The sequence below is a fragment of the Centroberyx affinis genome, unplaced genomic scaffold (genome assembly GCF_046629955.1).
Source record: "Centroberyx affinis isolate AG114_WGS23_722 - 3 ecotype Tasmania unplaced genomic scaffold, CSIRO-AGI_Caff_v1 ptg002455l_1, whole genome shotgun sequence".
In the NCBI taxonomy this organism is placed as follows: Eukaryota; Metazoa; Chordata; class Actinopteri; order Beryciformes; family Berycidae; genus Centroberyx; species Centroberyx affinis.
In genome coordinates this window covers 84,190-105,479 of record NW_027280692.1, presented here as the reverse complement: position 1 = coordinate 105,479, position 21,290 = coordinate 84,190, and the positions used below count along the sequence as shown (strand labels likewise).

The 21,290-nt window shown below is 41.0% G+C and overlaps 1 protein-coding gene across 1 annotated transcript in view; it reads left to right on the top strand.

Annotated features, from left to right (window-relative positions):
* LOC139656355 (ras-related protein Rab-26-like) overlaps positions 1-21,290 on the top strand; it is a 100,749-nt gene that overhangs the window by 40,374 nt on the left and 39,085 nt on the right. The window contains 2 exon segments of the mRNA XM_071533905.1: positions 4,119-4,160; positions 7,154-7,220. Coding sequence (XP_071390006.1) covers positions 4,119-4,160; positions 7,154-7,220 — 109 coding nt within the window.

The window sequence follows — 21,290 nt, the reverse complement described above, 5'->3', positions numbered from 1 at the left end:
TGCAATATGGATGAAATGCATTAGGAATGAGGAGAAGCTTGTTGTTGGAGAAAGCTTCAAACCCCCCGACGCAGCCTCTGGATCTTAATGGGTGTGTGTCGGGTGTGTGTGTGTGTGTGTTTACATGCCTTTTAATATATTAGGCTGACATTAGCTACCTGCTCACTTTCTCTGCCTCCCATTTTCCCTCCCTACCATGATGAAGCTTCCTTTCATTTTTTTTCGGGGGGGAGGTCTTGTTTTTCAGCTTCTCGGTCTGACCTGGCAACCTTCCCATGGCTCACCGTGGTTTTTTTGTTGTGTTTTTGGGGGAGTCTGCAGATGCCACCGCAAAGAGAAAAAAAAAGGCTTTTTCATGTGCAGGTGAAAAGCAATCATAACTTCAATTTCTCCGCCGTTAAGACCGGGGCAACAGATCAGGCTCGGCTTCTGCTGCCAACTCCCTTCCTGCTTCTCGCGTGACTGGAATGAATTCCCCTGAGTCCCTTTAGTTCTTTGTCTGGGATTTTGAAACCATCACTATTAGTCAGACTAAACTGTGTTTTTTCTTTCAATATTTTCCCCTTTGGCCTTGTTGCGTTTTGTCTCTCCTCAGGTTCGCTCAAACCAAAAAGCTTAACTGGAGTTGTCAGCTCTTCTTCTTACAGAGAGTGTTTCTCTTTCAAGGCCACGGGAACACGTGTTTTAGGATTTGATGAACTCAAATTGAAAGAACCTGACCATCTTATTCACTCGATCCCATTTTTTCTGTCTGCCAGCTTTACATTGGTTTAATTTGATTTTGAATTATTTTGCTGTGGCCTTCACTCTGCACATGACACACTAACAGTATTGTTCGTGAACAATGCAGCCCAGTCGACTCTCGCTGTTCCATCTTTTCACAGCTGTTTACCGTTCTCTCCATCATTAGCAGCAACACGTTTCCCCTATATTGAATTTTTCCTACTGCTCTACTCCTGGCTGCCTTGCCCCCATACTTGCCAACTCTCCCGATTGTCCCGGGAGACTCCCGATTTTCATTGCCCTCTCCCGGTTTCCTCCCGGAGTCACAATTCTCCCATATTTCTCCCGATTTATGACAAATTTTCACACCTTTTTTTTTTTCTTTTCGTTATCACAACCTGTTTCTGGCACTGTACAGCGTGTATAAGCCCTACGACTCTAAAATTCTACTGCTTCAGTGATGAAATAAATAAGTCAGTGAAAGACATGCTGTTGCAGTGTACTTATTATTTTGTTATTTTCATTCTTTAAAAGTCACCAGAATGCAGGAAACAAAGTCTCAAGTTGGCAAGTGTGCTTTCCCCTAACATGTTCATCACAACCATAGCTTCTGTCCCCCAAGCTGTGCAAATCCTCGACTCGTATGCTGCAAAATGAGAAGATGAAGAAAATCAGTATGTAAAAACTACAGCCTATCTACAAGATCTGCAAAAATGAGCTTGTATTCAAATTAATGGGTCTAGAGAGGGCCATATGTGCAGAAGGTGTGTAGGAGTGTGTTGTAAAAAAGCTATACACCTTTCAAATATTGACTTAACAGGATGCAGATAACATGTACACAGTGTGGAGATTTGGGTATGAGCGTTACTAGCTGTACACCTTATCCAAAGCTCCAGATAGAGGTAACTGTACAGAAATTGACAATGTGCAAGGCGCATGTGCATCGATGTCTGTTCTCTGTCTTTTATAGATTGTTCTCAATCCTCTCCTGGTAGCTGTTCTTTCATCCTTAATTCTCTTCTTCCACTCTTACGCTGCCTTCAAGTGCTGCCTGTAAGCAAAACTTCCAAGAGCGAAAGTCTTTTGGTCAGAAATAACAAAAAAAAAAAATTGACTGGATAAGAAAAAGTAATAGTAATATGTATAATAGTAATATGTGTGTATATATACTGTATGTGTATATGTGTGTGGGTATTTGTATGTATAGCCATATATGTAGCCTATATATTTTCTTATGTTTTGGAGGAAATCTTTAAAGATGGTCTCTGTTTTGTACCAAAAACCCCAATAAAAAAAAAAAAAAAGTAATTAAGGGTTTTTGGTGGCTGATGTTTTACTTTTGTGCTCCGGTAGCAAAATGAAAAGCAAGCAAGGACTAAGTGCAAAATTTTCACAATATGATATTATGGCATGTAAAAATGCACTTTAAAATAGCTTTGGAAACTGTTTTGAACTGAAATCAGAGACGTATTTCGGTCCCGATTCTCCAAAACAAACGACGACTACGGACGCCGTCTCAACTTTCATTTTGGCGTTTTCAATGTTGGTGCAGGCTAGTATCAACATCTACTCAAAATGTGTACTGGGATCAGCCAAGGGCGGGATGTAAACACGACAGCAATAGGGCGTGAAAGCTCCCGCGGCAGGTAACACGGCCGTAAACCCACAGACAGCAGCTCAGTATCTGGACTACAGACACTAATACCATGCTCACAGCACCGTGTCCTGGATTACACCGTCTAGAGTTAATAAAACCGCCCGGACCCCCTCCTCTCCTCTCACCGCTCTGTACACGAGTTGGAAACCCTCCAGCTCCATCGCACAGTCCGGTGTTTTCCCCTGTAGTCGTATCTCTGAGAAACACATTAGGCTGAATTGCCGATATTCCCGCCGGGTCCCGGCCGAGGCGGAGAGCTCATCCATCTTATTTGCCAGCAATCTCACGTTCCCAATAATGATAGATGAAGGTAGGGTCAATCTCCTTTCTCTCTCTCTCTCAGCTCCATCGTGTCAGCACCTCGGTCCGTGTATCCTTCGGACCCAGCTGTTCCCGAGAGTAAGGCCGCATATTTTCTGAGTCCAGTTGTAAGGTCAGAGAAGTGCTAAAAGTGCTAAAACAGTGCGAAAGATGAAGAAAATGAGAAAGAAAGTGATAATATGGTTACGGTTTATGCTTTGAGTGCCTGAGAAAAGTAGAAAAAGTAGGAGATAAACATGCAGAGCCGCTGCAACTGGCATCTACTAGCTTGTCGAGATTTTTGAAAGATCCCTACAACCAATTATCTGTTCTTAAAAGATATTGGAAAGTTATTGTGTGAGTGAGTGCTGCATTTTTAAGCATGTGAGTGTTTGTATGGGAACAATAACAGCTGTGTTAGCCGCAACTGCTTAGCATCCAAGGTGTAGGTAAATGATGATGTTTCAAAAGGTGTGTGTGTGTGTGTGTGTGTCTGCATTGTTTGCATAGGACCATAGAGTGTACACTGTGCAGACAACATGGCGATTATGAAAGAGAGCCTCGCAGCAGAGATCAAGCCCCTGAGTACACCAACTGTGGTCACAAAATGCCATAACACCATAATCCATCAGCTTCTCAACCTATTATATAACAGAACAGAACATACAGCATATAAGAACAGAATACCTTTGCTATTGCTTGCAAGCATATTTAGTTTGGTTCCAGTGCCTCCATATTGTTTAAAATATGTATTCTTGTTCATTTGCGTCATTTTGAGTTGTTGCCTTCCGTCTACAGCAGAGGTGGAGTGGACTCAAGTCCAAGTCATGTGACTCGAGTCACATTTTTAATTGCTTGAGACTTGACTTCATGCATGAAGATAAGACTTGAGACTCGACTTGACTTGGGTTCTGGTGACTTGGGACTTGACTCTGACTTGTACTCTGATGACTTGAAAAGGTTTCTAAAGTCTTGACTTGAGATCTTGTGTTTGTGTAAATGACTTAGATTGAAAGTGATGAGATTTGTTCCAGCAGACGACTGAATTTAAATTCTGTTTTCTGAATTTGTATGGAATGATTGAATTTATTGAAGTTGAAACTGATTATAGAAATCAAACTCATGATGCTCTTACCAAGTTTTTATCCTATTAAAACCATATTGCATTGAAAAGTCCTAGATGTTTAGTTTTCTTTAAGATATTAAATTGATACTGGACTCTTGATTTGTTCTGACTTGACTTGCTGTTCTACATTTAGACTTGAGACTTGACTTTAATGACATGGACTTGACTTGGTAATCTACATTTAGACTTGAGGCTTGACTTGAGACTTGTGCCTCAAGACTTGAGACCTTGACACCTCTGGTGTATGGTATTGATTATACTTTGCAGATCTGCAATCCCCTTGAACATCTATTTTTTTCTTTTGTCTTCCAGAATAAAGTTTTGAATATTGATGCACTGAAGGTCAAACTGCAGGTAAGCAACAAATCCATCTTTCTCTCTCATCCTTTCAGTCTCTCTATTTAAATTCTTGCCTGTCTGTGTGTGTGTGTGTGTGTGTGTTCTTTCTAATAACAAATCACCAGCAACTGTTTCCCATGGTGTAAATACCCACCATACATCTTCATTGCTGGCTGAGGGGGGGGGGAGAAGCCCAAACGACGATTTAATGGGGCCTTCGTTAATCTCTATCAGTCAATTAGCCTGCTGCTCTGCCAGACTGAAGACACTAGAGGAATAGCAGACTTTCCGTCAGATTATCAAGCCTGGAAGTTATCAGCGAGAGACACTGACAGAGAGAGAGAGAGAGAGAGAGAGAGAAAGAGAGAGATGAGATGCCAGTGAATCTTCACCGTTCAACAATTTAAAAAAAAGCCTTAGATCCTGTCTGATGAGTTTTGTTTCCCTCAGTAACACAACACACACTTTCCCTCTCTCTTTTCTTCATCTTTCTTCAGACTGTGTTCCCGCGTTTAAAAAATGACACAGATTGGCCTAATGGGGGCGCTATAATTAAAGGTTAAAGTTTCAAATGTTGAAAGGCCCAACTGCTACACTACCAGTCTGATTTTGATGAAACTTTGAGGGATGAAGTGTCTTGTTTCTGATTGGCTGAAGGGGAGCATGTGTTAGGGGCGACATGTTCTCTTGTTTTCTCGTTGGAACACACACACAGAGACACACACACACAGAGACACACACACACACACACACACACACACACACAAACGCACTGTCCCACTTACTACCACACACTTATTTCCCTATGATAGCATTATCATTAACTGCATCAGGGGTTTTCCACTTTGATTTATTTAATTGCCGTTGCATTTTTTTTTGATGAGTTTGTTGTTTTTCTTTCAATTCTCCTCCTTTGGTTTTGCTGACAAGTGTATCTTTGCTGTCATCATGATTCTTTGTGTCATTTTCTGTGTATTTATAAGCCCCCTCAGGCCTTCTTTGTCTCATCTGCACACACTGTGTTTCTTTTCTCTCTCTCTGTTTTCATAGTTTTTCTCATTTGTGCAAATTAGCGAAATGGAGAAAGTGTTAAAGACTGTGTGTGTGAGAAAGAGTGAGTGAGGAGAGAAATACAATACAAGGCAATTATAAAAGGAGAAGAAAATGTAAAAAAGTGGGAGCAACAGAGATCAGGCACACATAAGGGCATTTCAGTGGAGAAAGAGAGTGAAAGCAGGAAAACAGAAACCAAGACAGAGTTATCAGCAGAGGTTATAATAGCCTGTGGCACAAAGAATAGCACAGGCTCAGATAAAGATGTAAATGTCCTTTACAAAGTCCAGAGCCACCAATCTCACAGCTTCATTATCTTTCTAATGACTGCCAGTGTGATATACTGCTGTACAAGGCAGAGATGATTGGGTCTGTTGTGATGGTAATTGACTTCAGCTTACGAGCGAATGCTGTTTACCAGTATTGTGTTCTTTGTTCTGTGCAGTAATAGCCTGAACATGACAGTTCACACATTTACTAAGCCAAGATTAGTAAATATGTGATAACACAGTATAAGACATGCTAGAAATTATAAGTATGAATGGGTTTAAAATGTCTGCAGAGGCGGCCGCCCCTATCCCATTAAGCAACATAGTAATAATAGCACTAAGGCTAATGCTAAGGCTAATACTTATAACAATGCTGTGCTCCGAATTCCTACTAAGAAAAATGCAATGGAAAGGTTCTTCAAGTCAGAATACCAAGTAGGAAACTTGGGCAAGATTTCTCAAGCCAGAGGTTTCCGCACATCAACATGGCGGCATACATGCTAAAAGCTACACAGCATTACTTTTAATATGTTTATAATCTTTAATGAATGATTTTCAGCATCACATGACACAAAAATTAGCAAAACACCTGTGTGATTAAACATAAATTTGAAATGTAAGGTTACACATACAGTTGCTAATGCTCTATGCTATGTAGCTAGCTAACGTTACCAATTGTCATTGACATAACATTAGCTGTTGCTTGGGGAACAGTATATTGTGTTGGGCAAATAAAATCTTGTGGGTGTTCATGTTTCTCTCCTGTGTTTCCTTAAATTTAACCACTGCAAGGCACGGAAGTTGTAATTACAACATACCAACTGGGAATTTCTGACTTCTGACTGGAATATAGCATTATACTAATATCTACATTAAGGCTAACACTAAGGCTAATGCTAAAGCTAAAGTGCTAATGCTGTCACTAATTCCACTTCTAACCCTACATGTACACAGAAATTAAGTTTGGTTTTATCCGTGAAAATCATTTAAGAGCTAAATTTGTGTTTTGGATAATGATGATGATGATGATGATGATGGTGATAATAATAACTTTATTTGTATAGCACCTTTTAACAAGACAAAGTGTTTACGAAGTGCATTACAGAATAAAAAGGCATAAAAACAAAGAAACAGAAGTAAGAGTAAAACAATAAAAACAGTAGTAAAAAGGACAACGAAGGATACAATTTAAATACACAGAAGTAAAAGAAAAAACACTAAATACATGTAAACCAATTTACCACCAAAAGCAATGGTAAAAAGATTGTTTTTAGATGCTTCTTGAAAGTGTTGAGTATATCAGTGGCTCTTAACTTATCTGGGAGGGAGTTCCACAGTTTAGGTCCAAGGTAGCTAAATGCTGACTCAGCACTCTTAAGCCTAGTTTTAGGGATGGTCAGCATACTGCTATTGGATGATCTAAGTGATCTACATGGTACATGTCTCACTATCATATTGCTAAGGAAGGGTGGGGCGAGACCATGAAGACATTTAAAAACTAATAAGATGATCTTAAAATCAATTCTGGAAGATACAGGCCAATGAAGAGATTTAAGAACGGGTGTAATGTGGTCTCTCAGTCTAGTGTGTGTTATTATTCTGGCAGTGGCATTCTAAACTCTTTGAAGAGTAGTAATTGTGATGATGATGATGATGATGATGATGCCCCTTGCTCTTCCTCCTCAGATTTGGGACACAGCAGGACAGGAGCGTTTCCGGAGCGTCACTCATGCCTATTACCGTGATGCACATGGTAGGATTTCTGTGTGTGTGTGTGTGTGTGTGTGTGTGTTTTGGGTTTGTTTGTGACCGACAACAGCAATCTCCCCTCTACCGTAATTTTTCATGTCACAGCATATTGTTAGTTTCTGCTGATTGACATTTGTGTGTTTGTTTTGTTTGAGTCTGTGACTGACATCAACCATCCCCCTGTTCTTCCCTCATTCCTGATGTGATAGCAAAAAATACTGTTAGTTGCTGTTGATTTGACAGACATGAGTGTGTGTGCGTGTGTGTGTGTGTGTGTGTGTGTGTGTGTGTGTGCGCGCAGGAATTTGCCCGAGGCTCTGTGATGTGCAGGTTCCCTTAGGCGAGAGGCTAACCACTGGGTGGGAAAATGAGCCTGCCTCTCGCACAGTTGGGGGGGGGAGACAGCTATGAGCTATTCCGTTGTGTGTGTGGGTGTGTGTGTGTGTGTGTGTGTGTGTGTGTGTGTGTGAGTATGTGTGTGAGTGTGTGTGAGTGAGTTATATCGGGAACAACCCCGCTGAGTACAGATAGCAGTGTGCCTCAGGCCAAACCTGAGTGAGCAGGTGTTGTGGAACACAGGGATACACACACACACACACACACACACACACACACACACACACACACACACACACACACACACACACACACACACACACACAAATTGCCTTACGGGCACTATCTCAGTATCTCAGACACAATCTGTTCAGCTGCATACAAATACTATCTTAATGGGTGGTTGGTGTGTGTGTGTGTGTGTGTGTGTGTGTCCGTCTGTCTGTCTGTCAGCAGTTGTTGTATCTTCATTTATGAGTGTGTACATGTATTGCACTCCTGAATGCATGGATGAGTGCATGTGTGTGTCTGTCTGTGTGTCGATTTCTTTGTGTGTGAATGTGTGTGTGTGTGTGTGTTTGTGTGTGTGTGCATGTGTGAACATATGGAATTTGTGTGTGTAAGTGGATCGTACATTGTGCTTATACACCTATCTATATCTGCAACTGTGTGTGTATGTATGTGTATGTGTACAAATTGCCTGTTAGTGTAGGCCCCTATATGTGTGTGTGTGTGTGTGTGTGTGTGTGTGTGGCTGGCCAGATGCCCAGTGTTATTCTGATCTGTCAGTGCAACAGTTTACCCTCGCTGATCTTTAACAAGGAGCCCAGGGAGCCTCCATCCTCTGCGTTGTCCGTCTGTCGGAGGCTTTTAAATAAAGCTCATTCAATCTGACAGGCGGGAGCAGGGGAGACGGTGCAGCCAGAACGCAGCCGTCACGAATGCTGTCGTTTCCTGTGAACTAATGGATAGTTTCGTGACTCAAGCTCTGAATTTACAGCCTGGACTGTTAAAGGCCACCGCTTCCTCGAGGGGGAGGAGTGAGGAAGTTGAGAAAATAAGTGTAAAATTACAGTATAGCACACTGCAATTCCACCGGAGAAAAAGATAGAAATGGAAAAGTTATATTCCAAAGCATGACACATCCATTTTGGAGAAGATCATTACCTCAAGTTTATCATTCAAAATCTAAAATATGGAGGAAACCATCTGCAAAAGAGTTATCATTCTGTCAAGCAAGGACTGTCTTTTAAATGATGTAATTTGTTTCAGTGCTGAGTGTGATAGAGATCATTTTACTCTGACGAGTGCCACTTTTTAAAATTATATCTCATTTTTGAATGAGATAAAAATGTATAAATCCACATAAAGATGGATGTGTGATCACCAGTGGTGGAAGAAGTACTCAGATCTTTTACTTAAGAAAAAGTAGAAATACCACAGTATAAAAATACTCTGTTACAAGTAAAAGTCCTGCATTCAAAATGTTACTTAAGTAAAAGTAGAAATATCACAGTATAAAAATACTCTGTTACAAGTAAAAGTCCTGCATTCAAAATGTTACTTAAGTAAAAGTAGAAATATCACAGTATAAAAATACTCTGTTACAAGTAAAAGTCCTGCATTCAAAATGTTACTTAAGTAAAAGTACAAAGGTATTAGTATCAAAATGTCCTTAAAGCAACAAAAGTAAAAGTACTCATTATGCAGAATGGCCCATTTAAGAATAATACAGTATATATTATATTATTGAATTATAATTATTGATGCATTAATGTGTAAGCATCACTTTAATGTTGCAGCTGGAAAAGGTGGGGCTGATTTCCACTACTTTATATACTGCTGGGTAGCTTACAGTAATCTATAATAATACATCACAATTTATTGGTTGATTATATTTTGTATTAATAATCTGAATCTGCAAAGTAACTAGTAACTTAAGTTATCAAATAAAGGTAGTGGAGTAAAAAGTACAATATTTCCCTCTGAAATGTAGTGGAGTATAAGTATAAAGTAGCATAAAATGGTAATACTCAAGTAAAGTACAAGTACCTCAAAATTGTACTTAAGTACAGTATTTGAGTAAATGTACTTACTTACTTTCCACCTCTGGTGATCACATATATTATGTTCATCATATCAGGATAACTGTGATTATATATGGTTTTAAGTCCACACATACTGTAGTCTTTAGATTTCTCTCTCTTGCTCTCTGGGTTTTTTTTGTCTATTTTTTTTTACTTTATTTGCCCAGGGAAGATTCAGCAACTTCACGCTCAGTACAACCAAAGTTTTCTACTGTTGGCCACTGAGCAGCTCCACCGCCATCTGGTACGAGTTAAGAAAAGATTTAACACATGAGATAGCCACAGCCAGAAACTGAAGAGTGTACACAAGTCTTAATGAAAACATCAGCTGTGTTGCCTGCCAATCAGAACAGCAGGAGCATCTCCAGGCCCGCTGCCAGTTAGTCAGGTCGCTGTCGAAGCATGCAGAAATAGAAACAGAGAAGACTTGAACGACATCACTATCATCCGTTTTTTTCTACTCCCTATCACCGACTGATATAACACAATAGTGATTCAACCTGTAGCCGGTTCATGAAAGGTTTTACGTTTGCTGTTCTAAACGCGTCTTTCCTGGGAAAAACCCTCTGGCACACAAAGTGATTTTTTTCTGGCAGCAGCAACAGTGTAATAAACAGAAGAAGAAGAAGAACTGGGTATTTAGCATGAGCAGCGATAGCCACCATGGCTGAACAGACAAAGAAGAGAGAAACTCAAACTGCATCAACAGAAAATCCAAGCTCCACCCACACTGTTTGATTGACAGGTGATCTGTGGGGGTGATGAGGCTGAGCAAGCAAAGATGGAGGCAAAATTAAAAACATGGATTTTGCAGATTACCATTTTAATTACCACTCACTTTTACTTTTTGCTACTGAGCAGCTCCGTGAAGATTTTAATTTGAAAACACTGCAACTTCTGGATGTTGAATGCCTTGCTCAAGGGCAGCTCAGTAGCTACCATTCTGATTTCCTGGCTGGAATTCGAATTGGCGGCCCTCCGGTCGCAAGCTGACTCCTCTAACCATTTGGCCCCTAGGCTCCTATTGATGTTTATTTTATTTAGCCTTGGCTCCAGTCTTGGTTCGTGATTAAGCCCCTAATGAGAGAACAGGAAGATGCCTTAGTCCAGACAATCAGAATAAATGGGTGTGCGGCTGCAGTGAGCCCGGTGCAATCTGCTGGGCCCATCTGGTGCAGGGAGGGCCGCGGAGGTCCAGCTGGGTCCAGAAACCAGCCACAGACTTTTTTTTTTCTTCTCGTTCCCCAGTGGAGCTGACAGTTCGTCATTTCCACAGCATGGAGCCAAACCACAGGGTGCTGAAAGAGAGAAGGAGAAGCTGACTCAGTGGGGGGTAGGCAAGTAACGAGGAGGGGGGGGGGAGGCGGAGGGGCCGGTGTGGGGACAGAAGGACGGGACGGAGGGGGGGGGGAGATATAAAATGAGAGAGAGATGGAGAGAGAGACAGAGAGGGGGAGAGAGAGATGAGAAAAGGTGAGGTAAGGTGAGGTAAGATGAAATTTATTGATCCCCAAGGGGAAATTGGGTGACTGCAACAGCAAAAAACAGGACACCGATTAAAAAGTACCACAAATACATCATATTGAAATTAAAGATGCATTGGCTTTATCATGCTAATACAGAGCTCCTATTGACGTGAAAGAATTCTGACTGTGTTGACTATATCGACATAGAAACTTTTTTTTTTTTTTTACACATTTACGAATTTACAGGCCAGTGCACGAGCATACCATATCTGCAGAGTGTGCAGATGTGCATTCATTAGTTATTCACATTTTCAGATTTAGAAGTGGAAGTAACATATGTACAGAAATGTATGAGTAAATGTGCACCATTGGCTATTCACATTATCAAATTTACAAATCAAAGTAATATATGTACAGTAATGTGTCCAGGCATACAAATGTGTACCATTAGATATTGTTATATTTACATGTTGAAGTAAAATAGGTACCGAAATCTATCCAGATGCGCAAATGTGCATTGTTTGCTATTCACATTTTCAGACTTAAAGGTGTAGGTAACGTGTATGGAAATGTATCAGACAGGCAAATGTGCATCATTAGCTATTCATTTCATTTACAAGAACATGTGCAGGTCATGTGCATAGACCAGTGATTCTCAACCTTTTTCCATATCAAGGACCCTAATTTTGCACATATTAGAGCCACGGACCCCCATTTGATGAGATTTTGTCTCTCAGACCCAAATCTGAGAATATTTTTAGTGTTAGATATGATTTTGTCCAGAATTCCATGACTATCTGTACTGTAGTTAGAGAGATAACAGTGAAACTATTATCAAAACAGTCATTCTTCTACATTCTCTAACTGTGTTAACTTCTTGTAAATGAAATAATGGTGAAGTTTAATAATTCATCAATTTGCTGGGGACCCCCTGGAACGCCCTCAAGCACCCCTGGTGGTCCCCGGACCCCACGTTGAGAGCCACTGGCATAGACACACATCAGACTGTGCCAAGCAGGGCAGATGTATCAGAAGTTCAGAGCATATTGTTGTTGTTGTTTAAAAACCTTCTAACTCCAGTTGTGGTGATTTTCATGTTTTAGCTTCAATTGGAGGATTACTACATGCTCCTCTATGGGCTGAAAACACTCTAAAAACCCCATTGGATAAAATCATAAATGCATGTCGGTCAATCTGAAAACAAGGCTGCTCTCTTCTTTTGGTTCCTGAAAAGTTGACATTTGGAAGATACAGGAACAGTGACAAATATATTGGATCAGAGCAGCTCATACAGACAGTGCAATGCAACCAGGCTTCACCACCCTCCTAGTTGGCTGAGGCTTGGGCCGCTGTGGCAGGAAGCACTGTGAAGCCGGATGGCAGTAGGCAGGAATCAACAAATGAAGAGGCAGAAAAGGAGAGGAAGACCAAGGAAAGGAAAGAGAGAGAGAGAGAGGGAAACCATTATAAAACTTTCATAGGAAGGTTGCCCTGTAATTAAGTGGCATTATGCCTCAGTGGAAGGCAAAGTGCTGAAAGAGGTACAGAGGAATAAAGCAAGGTTGGAGCTCAAGGTTTTCAAGTATGCAAGGGTAATGGATGAAAATGAAGGGTTTCAGTCCAAGGCATTATATACAGTGGCAGCCTTTGTACAAATCCTCATGCACTTATCCTGTATCTGACATCTGACCTGCTGGCACTTCTTTCCTCGATGTTATATAGTTAGGAAATCATTCCTTGTAACCTCCAAATGTTGAAAAGAAAGAAATACTTGTTTTTTTCTGAACAGTTTCCCTTGGGTATAGATCAAGGATGCAGCAGTAGTTCAGTAAAAAGTGGAACTTATTCAAAGACTACATCTGTATATTCATTTTGGGAAAACATGTTTACTTAAAGTTCACCATTTAATATCTCTAAAAGATAGATGATCCAGCCTGTAGCATTGGTACAACCGAGGACTGAAGTTACCCACTATCTCTGAAAAAGCCCCATCAGTCATTGTGTGAGCGCTGGTGTCACGTTTGCAAATGATGGACATCTCAATTTGGAGCGAAACTCCTCAAATGTCCTTCCACATCACCTTATCACACAGACAGACAAACGCCCCGGCATGATGAATTAAAACAGCAAACTATCAGAGTGACAGAGTTAATAGATTTCATGGAACAGGCAATGGCTGCATTACGGATGACAGCTCAAAATGGCGGCCTATGATTGAAAGGGTTGTTGCAGCTATATTGTTTAGAGCGAGGCACCTCGGCTGCTCCATTTGCTTTTAATGGCCTCCATCCCTCCTCTCCGTTACCCAGGAGGCCCGGGGTGGGAGGGGGGGGGGGGGGTGTATCTCTGTTTGTTTGTTGTTTGGTAGTTTCACATCACTGCTTTTGGGTTTTATTGTATATAAAGCACTTTGTAAGCATTGCTTTGAGATAAGTGCTATACAAATAAAGTTATTATTATTGTTATTATTATTATTATTATTATTATTATTACAGTTAACAAATGAGACCATGGTAAAGACCATTGTAGCATCTATCTCACACCAGTGGTAATGTTAGTGCTTTTTATTTCCCATAACTCTGTTGCTTCCTATTGCAAAGAAGATAGATAGACAGACAGACAGACAGACAGACAGACAGACAGATAGACAGATAGATAGATAGATAGATAGATAGATAGATAAACTTTATTAATCCCCCAAGGGAAACTCAGATAGCCACCACGCATAATAAGACAAATAGTGACAAACATTACACTCATCCAATTCAGGACATGAGTGACTGCAGAAGCTGCTGCACTAAACTTGTATCATCACATCAGCACAGTACAAAAGGCATATCAGCCTCATAAAAGAGAACTCATTTATTTACGGTAAATCAATAATTAGTCGCCCGTACACTCAAGCATGCATTCTGCTCTCCTAAGACTCTCCAGTCATCAAAAAGCTTGACAGATCGTTCGGGGGAACAACTCGGCATCACTGAAAGTATATTGCAGTATAAGTTTATGATCGCTGTATACTGGCTTGCTAGGTATGCTGATGAAGGATGAGAGCACCTTCAGCTCCTTCTTCTTCTTCTTCTTCTTCTTCTTGACTCGCAAAGCCCAAATTGCCCCAAAATGGCAGGAACAAGCTACAGAGGAAGAAGAAGAAGAAGAAGACAGAAGCGGTGACGGGAAACTGGCTTCAGTCGGCACCGCAGGAGCAACAGAGGCTGTGCGTCTATTTCTCATGTATATCGGTGTCATTAGCTCATTATGTCACCGCTCTGCTCTGCCTCCCCGCATCATCTCTCATTCCCTCTCTTCCCTCTTCCTCCGGTCGCCGCTTTCATCCCCTAATGGAACGACGGCGGACCCCAATCAGCGGCAACTTGTGAGGGAGGCGAGTCACATCTAAGAGAGGAGAGGAGATGAAGGCAGAGAGAGAGAGAGAGAGAGAGAGAGAGAGAGAGAGAGAGAAGGCTGTCGGCATATAGAAGGAGAAACTATGGATGTGAGAAAGTGATAGAGAAGGAAAGAGAGAGAGAGAGAGAGAGAGGCTGGGAAGGAAAGAGATGGATGACGAAGGGAGGAACAGCAGTTGAAAACAAAGCGTTGAGGGTATTGCTCTAATATAGGGAGAGCCTTGAGCGGTGTGATCCATCATCGAGGTCTCCCTGTCTCTTTCTCTTAGACACTCATAGACACACACCTGCACACACACACACACACACACACACACACACACCTACTAGCTCCCTGCATATTAAAACGGATGTGCAAGGTCACAGTCAAAGGCTGTTGGAGGCTTTATTCTTGGGCATCTGTGTGAAGTAAGCTGGGGAGGAGGCTCAAAAGGGTGTGTGTGTGTGTGTGTGTGTGTGTGTGTGTGTGTGTGTGTGTGTGTGTGTGTGTTTCACCTGCTTATACCCCACTCTAGCAAAGTAACTGCCCGTATGTGACACAATACATTAACTTGCATCACTTTGCCCTCTTCAAACATCGATCCAGTTATCATATTTCATCTGCTTTACCTGTTCGTCTCTCTCTCTCTCTCTCTCTCTCTCTCTCTCTCTCTCTCTCTCTCCCTCTCTCTCTTTCTCTTTAACATTTATCTGAAAACGCTGCATGGCTCCAAATATTAATGGGCTCAGCTGTCTGGGGAATTTAGTAATCGCTTGTCACCGGTGATTGATCCGCCCCCCTTTCGGAAATGGATGGCGTGTTGAAGCGAGCCCCGCGGCGCGCGCTTAGCCGGGAGAACAGGCGGAAAACGACAGCTAGCCGCTATAGAGCCAAGTGTCGCGTGAAGGCTGGAGGTGAGGAAGAGGAGGAGGAGGAGGGCGGCGTTTTCACATGCTACCGCTCATTTGTACAGTAACCTCGACGCCCAAGACATGACCTGGAGCTCATCAATCATAAATGTCACACACACCTCATCAGCTCATTAGCAGGTATACCCACAGTGTGAAATAATTGGAGGCGTGATTTCAGTGTCAAAAGACAGTAATGGGCCCTCAGAGAGATTTAGGACTTGGCTGTCATTTTACTAGCTGACGGGAACACTTTGGCAGTAGCTTTCTAGTGAGTGTGTGTGTGTGTGTGTGTGTGTGTGTGTGTGTGTGTAAATCACTTCAGTCTTTTAAGTCACTTCTTAAACCCCCATTTCTTTCTATATTTTATTCCTTTATGGGAATTATGTGATAGCTAAATTGCCCAAATCATAATGTGGATAATCTGTACAATACTGTGTCTTAGGTGTCAGGTGTTAGTGTTGATATGTTTATATGTATGTTGTATTTGTTTGATAAATGAAAAAACATTTCTTTAAACTTGAATTCTGTAACAGTTTTAAGATTCTTAATTAGGCTATTTGATTTCATTAATTTAACTAATTTATTACTGACTAATTTTATATAATCTTTTGTTTTATAGTAGTTCCTATAATGCCTTGCAAAGACCTTTCTGAAAAGCTGCAATTCAAATAGGCTATTATTTTAATAGAGTTCATTGTTGTATTATTATGGTCATCATTATGTTTGTGTGTGTGTGTGTGTGTGTGTGTGTGTGTGTGTGTGTGCGTGCGCTGGGTGTTTTGTAAATCTCATATTGAAGGAGAGCAGCCAAGGTCAGCCAGTGATTATTGACAGAGATTATCATCAGAGAGATGATGGATGGCAGCGCTGTGTATTGATCTGTCCAGTCCTTCACACCCCGGCTCTTCCTGTCTATTCACTAGTCAAGGTGGCAGCGGCTCACAGTCAAACAGTCAGTATTGTGTTTGACAAGTCCAATTCATATCTGTTTACCGGCTAATCAGGCTAACCAAGGCTAGCAGTAAATGCAGAGCGATTGGTTTCGGCAGTCAGTGGCTTCATATTGTGATGATATGGTTTGGGAAATTGTGACGCACAATTCTGCTGTTTAAACTGATGATAACAAGCTAATTTTAAATAACGCTGACAACTCTGACAAAATGAGGTATGGTAGGAATATTATTTGAAAATTTCTGTTTCGTTTGACATCACACCCAACATTATCATTAATTTGATTATTTAACGTGTGATTTTGCATACGTGAGCCATATTGTGATATATATCGATATCAATATATGGACTTCCGGTTGGCGGAGAATGGAGTAGACGTGTGATCCACTAGCTCCCGCAAAAAGCAGCTATTTTCCATTTTAAACCCTACATACTTTTCTACAAAGACCACTGTCGGTGCCATAACCTCCATCTACAACATCAGTTCACCAGAAAAGATATCCAAATTGGGGAAACAAGCCAAAAAAAAGGTGTCATTAATGAGCTCTGCTGACCAAGCTAATGTTAGCAGGGAAGCTAGCCTAACAATGACAGAGATATCGGTGCTTCTGGAACAACACTTTAAATCCTTTGCAAATTTGGACACCAAACTGGACAAGATATCAATATATCACATATAGCCCTAATTTGAGGTGTTTATCTTACATAGTAACATCTGAGTACAAATGTTTTAGACAAGGTATGCTGATATTATGGCGTTAACGTTAGCTTAACTTTAGCTAACAAGTTTAGCTAACACTGTTACTGTTACTCTCACTTTACTCAATAGGGTTTGGCTAGCAGATGATGCAGTTAACAAATAAATATATATGAATATGAATAATGGAATTTGGGATTTTTTTCAGGTTTTTCCAGTCATAGCGGGTGTGTTCATTTGTCAAGCTGGCTTTCCTTGATCATAAAGCGCTACGGGAAACTCTGCAGTCTGTCGCTCTTTCTCTCTGTCAGCATATCTACTTTTTGGTTACTTGTCTGTCTCTCTCTCTCTCTCTCTCTGGTTACAGCTCTTTCTTTCCATCAGTCTATCTACCTTTCTATGTCTGTCTGTTTATCTACTTGTCTTCCTGTCAGTCTAGCTACCTTTCTGTCTGTCTGTCTGTCTGTTCATCTACTTCTTTCTGTCTGTTTATCTACTTCTTTCTGTCTGTATCTGTTTATCTACTCCTTTCTGTCTGTCTGTCCGTCTGTCTGTTTGCCCTGTCCTCCTCCCCTCTTTATTTCTCTACTCCTGCTTCTGCCTTCTGGCCCCTCTTCCTCCATCTATCTTGGTTGTTTTTCTGTCTTGTGCCTCTTGTTTTGCAACTACTACAATATAATTGCCAGCGATAACAAACCTCCCTCAGTGTCTGTTCTGTGAGAAAGTTCTCCATCTTTCTCTCTCTCTTGCCCTCTTGGCAAGATGTAATTGGATCAGAGGAGGGTGAAGGGAAGCTCCTCCTTGTGGTTTCCTCTGGTCTGTTGGTGGCTGATAAACACAGGAGCCACGCATGATGCAGTCGAGTGTCACTCTACTTTACGTCTCTCTCTCTCTCTCTCTCTTTCTCTACGTCTCTCTCTGTGTCTGTGTTTTATCAGTTTGACAGAGCCGGGCCATCCTCACGGTGATTACAACTCATTAAACACCCTTCACGGACTTGTCTGGCTGTAATAAACAAATAGAGGACTTAATCCAAAATAGATTGGCGAAAACTCGGCCATGGCAGTGCGTGTGTGTGTGTGTGTGTGTGTGTGTGTGTGTGTGTGTGAAGTAGGTAAAAGAGAAGACGGCTGGCGGGATTAGATGAAGTAGGAGGAGAAGAAGGGTAATTAGCTCAGGCTAATTCTCCCATGTGAAGGTTGATCCAGCTGAGAGTGCGAGTTAAGACGCCCACAAACTTGTAATGAGTTTTTCTGTCTGTGCTGTTTCATGTACAGCCTCCAGTTTGTGCTGGAAGACACCTGAGGCGGTATTACCTTGCACCGCAGCACAATGCAGTTGGAGGTAATTAGGGTAAACACGCGCATGTTCGGGTGTCAGGTGTAATACTGATGTTGTGGTAAGTGGTGGAGCTCAGCAGTTTGTTGAACCACAGTGGAAGCCATTTTAAAAGCCCCCCCCCATGCATTTATCCTGCTTCGATGCTGCATTAGTACCAAAGGCAATTATGTCCAGAACGTTATAAAGTGGAGCCACACTGTAAAACAAAACTCTCCAAAAGGAAATATAAAGCAAGGGATGGTTGGACTTTATATGAGCAACTACAAAACCAAACCCCTTCATTTTATCCCTGAAATGTCCTTAATTTATCCATTACATAAATGTTAATTATCCATTAAAACAACATAGCTTTTAAAGTAAACATTACTGTCATGGGTTTTTAAGGGATGTATTCATGGGTTGATGGCATTCGTAATCAAGGGATTTTTTTTTGCATGGTTTACAGGGTTATTAATGAATGGGAAAGTTCCTGTCTTTGAAAAAGTAAAGTAAAAAATTAAAGGAGTGTTTTAGGGGGTTTTGATGGAGTCTCCTCTATTAAGTGAATTAATGTAAAATAATGCAAATGTTAGGTTATTTTAAGGGATTAGCGGTTCGTAGTGTTCTGCCCTACAAAAGTAAACAGCAGTGACTATTTTGAGTTTTTCAAAGGTCAAACTTCATGACTCAAGTTTGGATTTCATTTGAACAAAAATCACACCCATAGGTGCTGCTAAATAATATATCATCCACCTCTGCACCTAGGCAAGGCAAGTTTATTTCTATGGCACATTTCGTACACACAGGCAATTCAAAGTGCTTTACACAAGGTATATAAGACATTAGATAAGAAATGTAGGATAAGATAAATACAAAACAAATATAAAGAGATAAAGTGTATACGAAGAGAGAATAAATGAAGTTTTGAGCCTCGTTTTAAGTCTTGTGGAAGTTTGTTCCAGCTCTATGCAGCAGAATAACTAAACTCTGCCTTACCATGGTTAGTTTTAACTCTGGGAATAGTCAGCAGACCGGACCCAGATGACCAAGAGATGTATTTTGGTCCTAAACCACTGAGCGATTTGTAGACGACCAGCAGCATTTTACAGTTCATTCTTTGACAAACTGGAAGCTGGTGCAGAGAGCTGAGAACTGATGGATCTAGAGTACTGTTGTCAGGACAGGAGATAATGAAGATGGGTAAATACACCAGCTATTTGTGCAATTTAAAACATGACAAATACAAGCAGCATCAAAAAACAAACAAGCCCGTAAAGTTGATCTATAGGCCGTCATAACACATAAAAACATCTGCAGAGACAAATGCAAGGCGAGGCAGTCGTACTGGCAGGCGGCTGCACAGAAAGACAAGACTAACAACTGATTTGAATCCATTTGATTTCTTTTAGACTGCTTCTACTGCAGCTCGTTTGTGTGCAGAAACCCACGAGTTAGATATTTTGATTCATTTTTTTAAGCTATGATCACTGCATTGGCTTCCTGTGTGCCAAAGAATTGAGTTTAAAATTCTGTTGCATGTTTATAAAGGACTTAATGGGTTTAGGACCAAAATACATGTCTGATCTCCTTCGATGTCATGAACCCGTCAGACCCCTCTGGTCTTCAGGTGCTGGTCTGCTTACTGTTCCCAGGGTCAGAACAAAGCATGGAGAAGCAGCTTTTAGTTTTTATGCTCCTCTAGGGCAACACTCATCTGCATTGTAATATTCATTTATTTATATCTTTTTTATTTTCTTTTAAATGTGATTTTAATGCACTTTTCACTTTTCTAATCCTCTTTTTCTGCACTAGATTACTTTTTAACTCTTTTATCTTGTGGATCTCTTGTCTGTAATTTTGCACTTTTTAATTGTAAATTTTTTACCTTTACTGTATTTTTTATTACTCTGTAAAGCACTTTGAATTGCCTCAGTGTATGAAATGTGCTATACAAATAAAGCTGCCTTGCCTTGCCTAAGCTGCCCATATTAATGAAACCTGTGTGCTGTTACCAGTAAATAAGGAGTTGTAATTCGTCGCTGTGTCTACATGATCAAGTGTTGTTAGCTTTCAATTCACAAGGAGACAGAAGAGAAATGGAAGCAGACAGATTTACTGGTTCTGACAGACAGGAGCAGGGATGAAAGACTCCCAGCGTTATAGAAGAAGATTTTGTTAGGATCGAGTAATGTTTGTGGAATAATAACATAAAAGACTGTCGTTTAAATGAAATAGGTAAGTAACTTTATTGGCGCCGGGCTCACTCAGCGCAACTGTGGTCTCCTTTTAAAGCAAGAGTATCTACACAGGTATACTTTAACTATTCCAGCAGAAGCACCGTACCCAGAACAAGCTCCGTTCAGAGAGGCTATTAAACCGCACTCGTCTTATTTGGGGCTTATTCGTTGATCGAGGAATCAATGGCCCTAAATGGTCTCTGTCTGTGGCTTTCATTACGCCCAGACTTTCCTTTTAGCCCGATTGTTCGATCATTATTAAGCGACGCAATTAATGACGCAAGGGAATAGAGCGCACGGCAGCGTCTGGTTCAAGTGGTTTTGATTTTACTGTCGCTGAGCGCCGATGGAGAGGAGGCGGGCGGGGTATTTGGTTGATAGGTATGGATTTGGTAGTTTTCGTTGGCTGACTTAAGGGCCACACCTGTCAATCTTTGGTATATGTGTGTGTGTGTATGTGTGTGTTTGTCTATCTTACCTCCTCACTCGTATTCTAGCCTTAATATGAGATTCTAACACTAGTGAACTGCCTGCTTCTGAACACTGAGATTCCCAAGTCAACAGCATTGAGATCGTTATGTTTGGACGACCTGACCTATTGGATGACTCTGATGGTCCTCTTGGCCCTTTAGCTTCTTACAATCGATCTATTGTTAAGAATCTTGGTGTGATTTTTGACAGT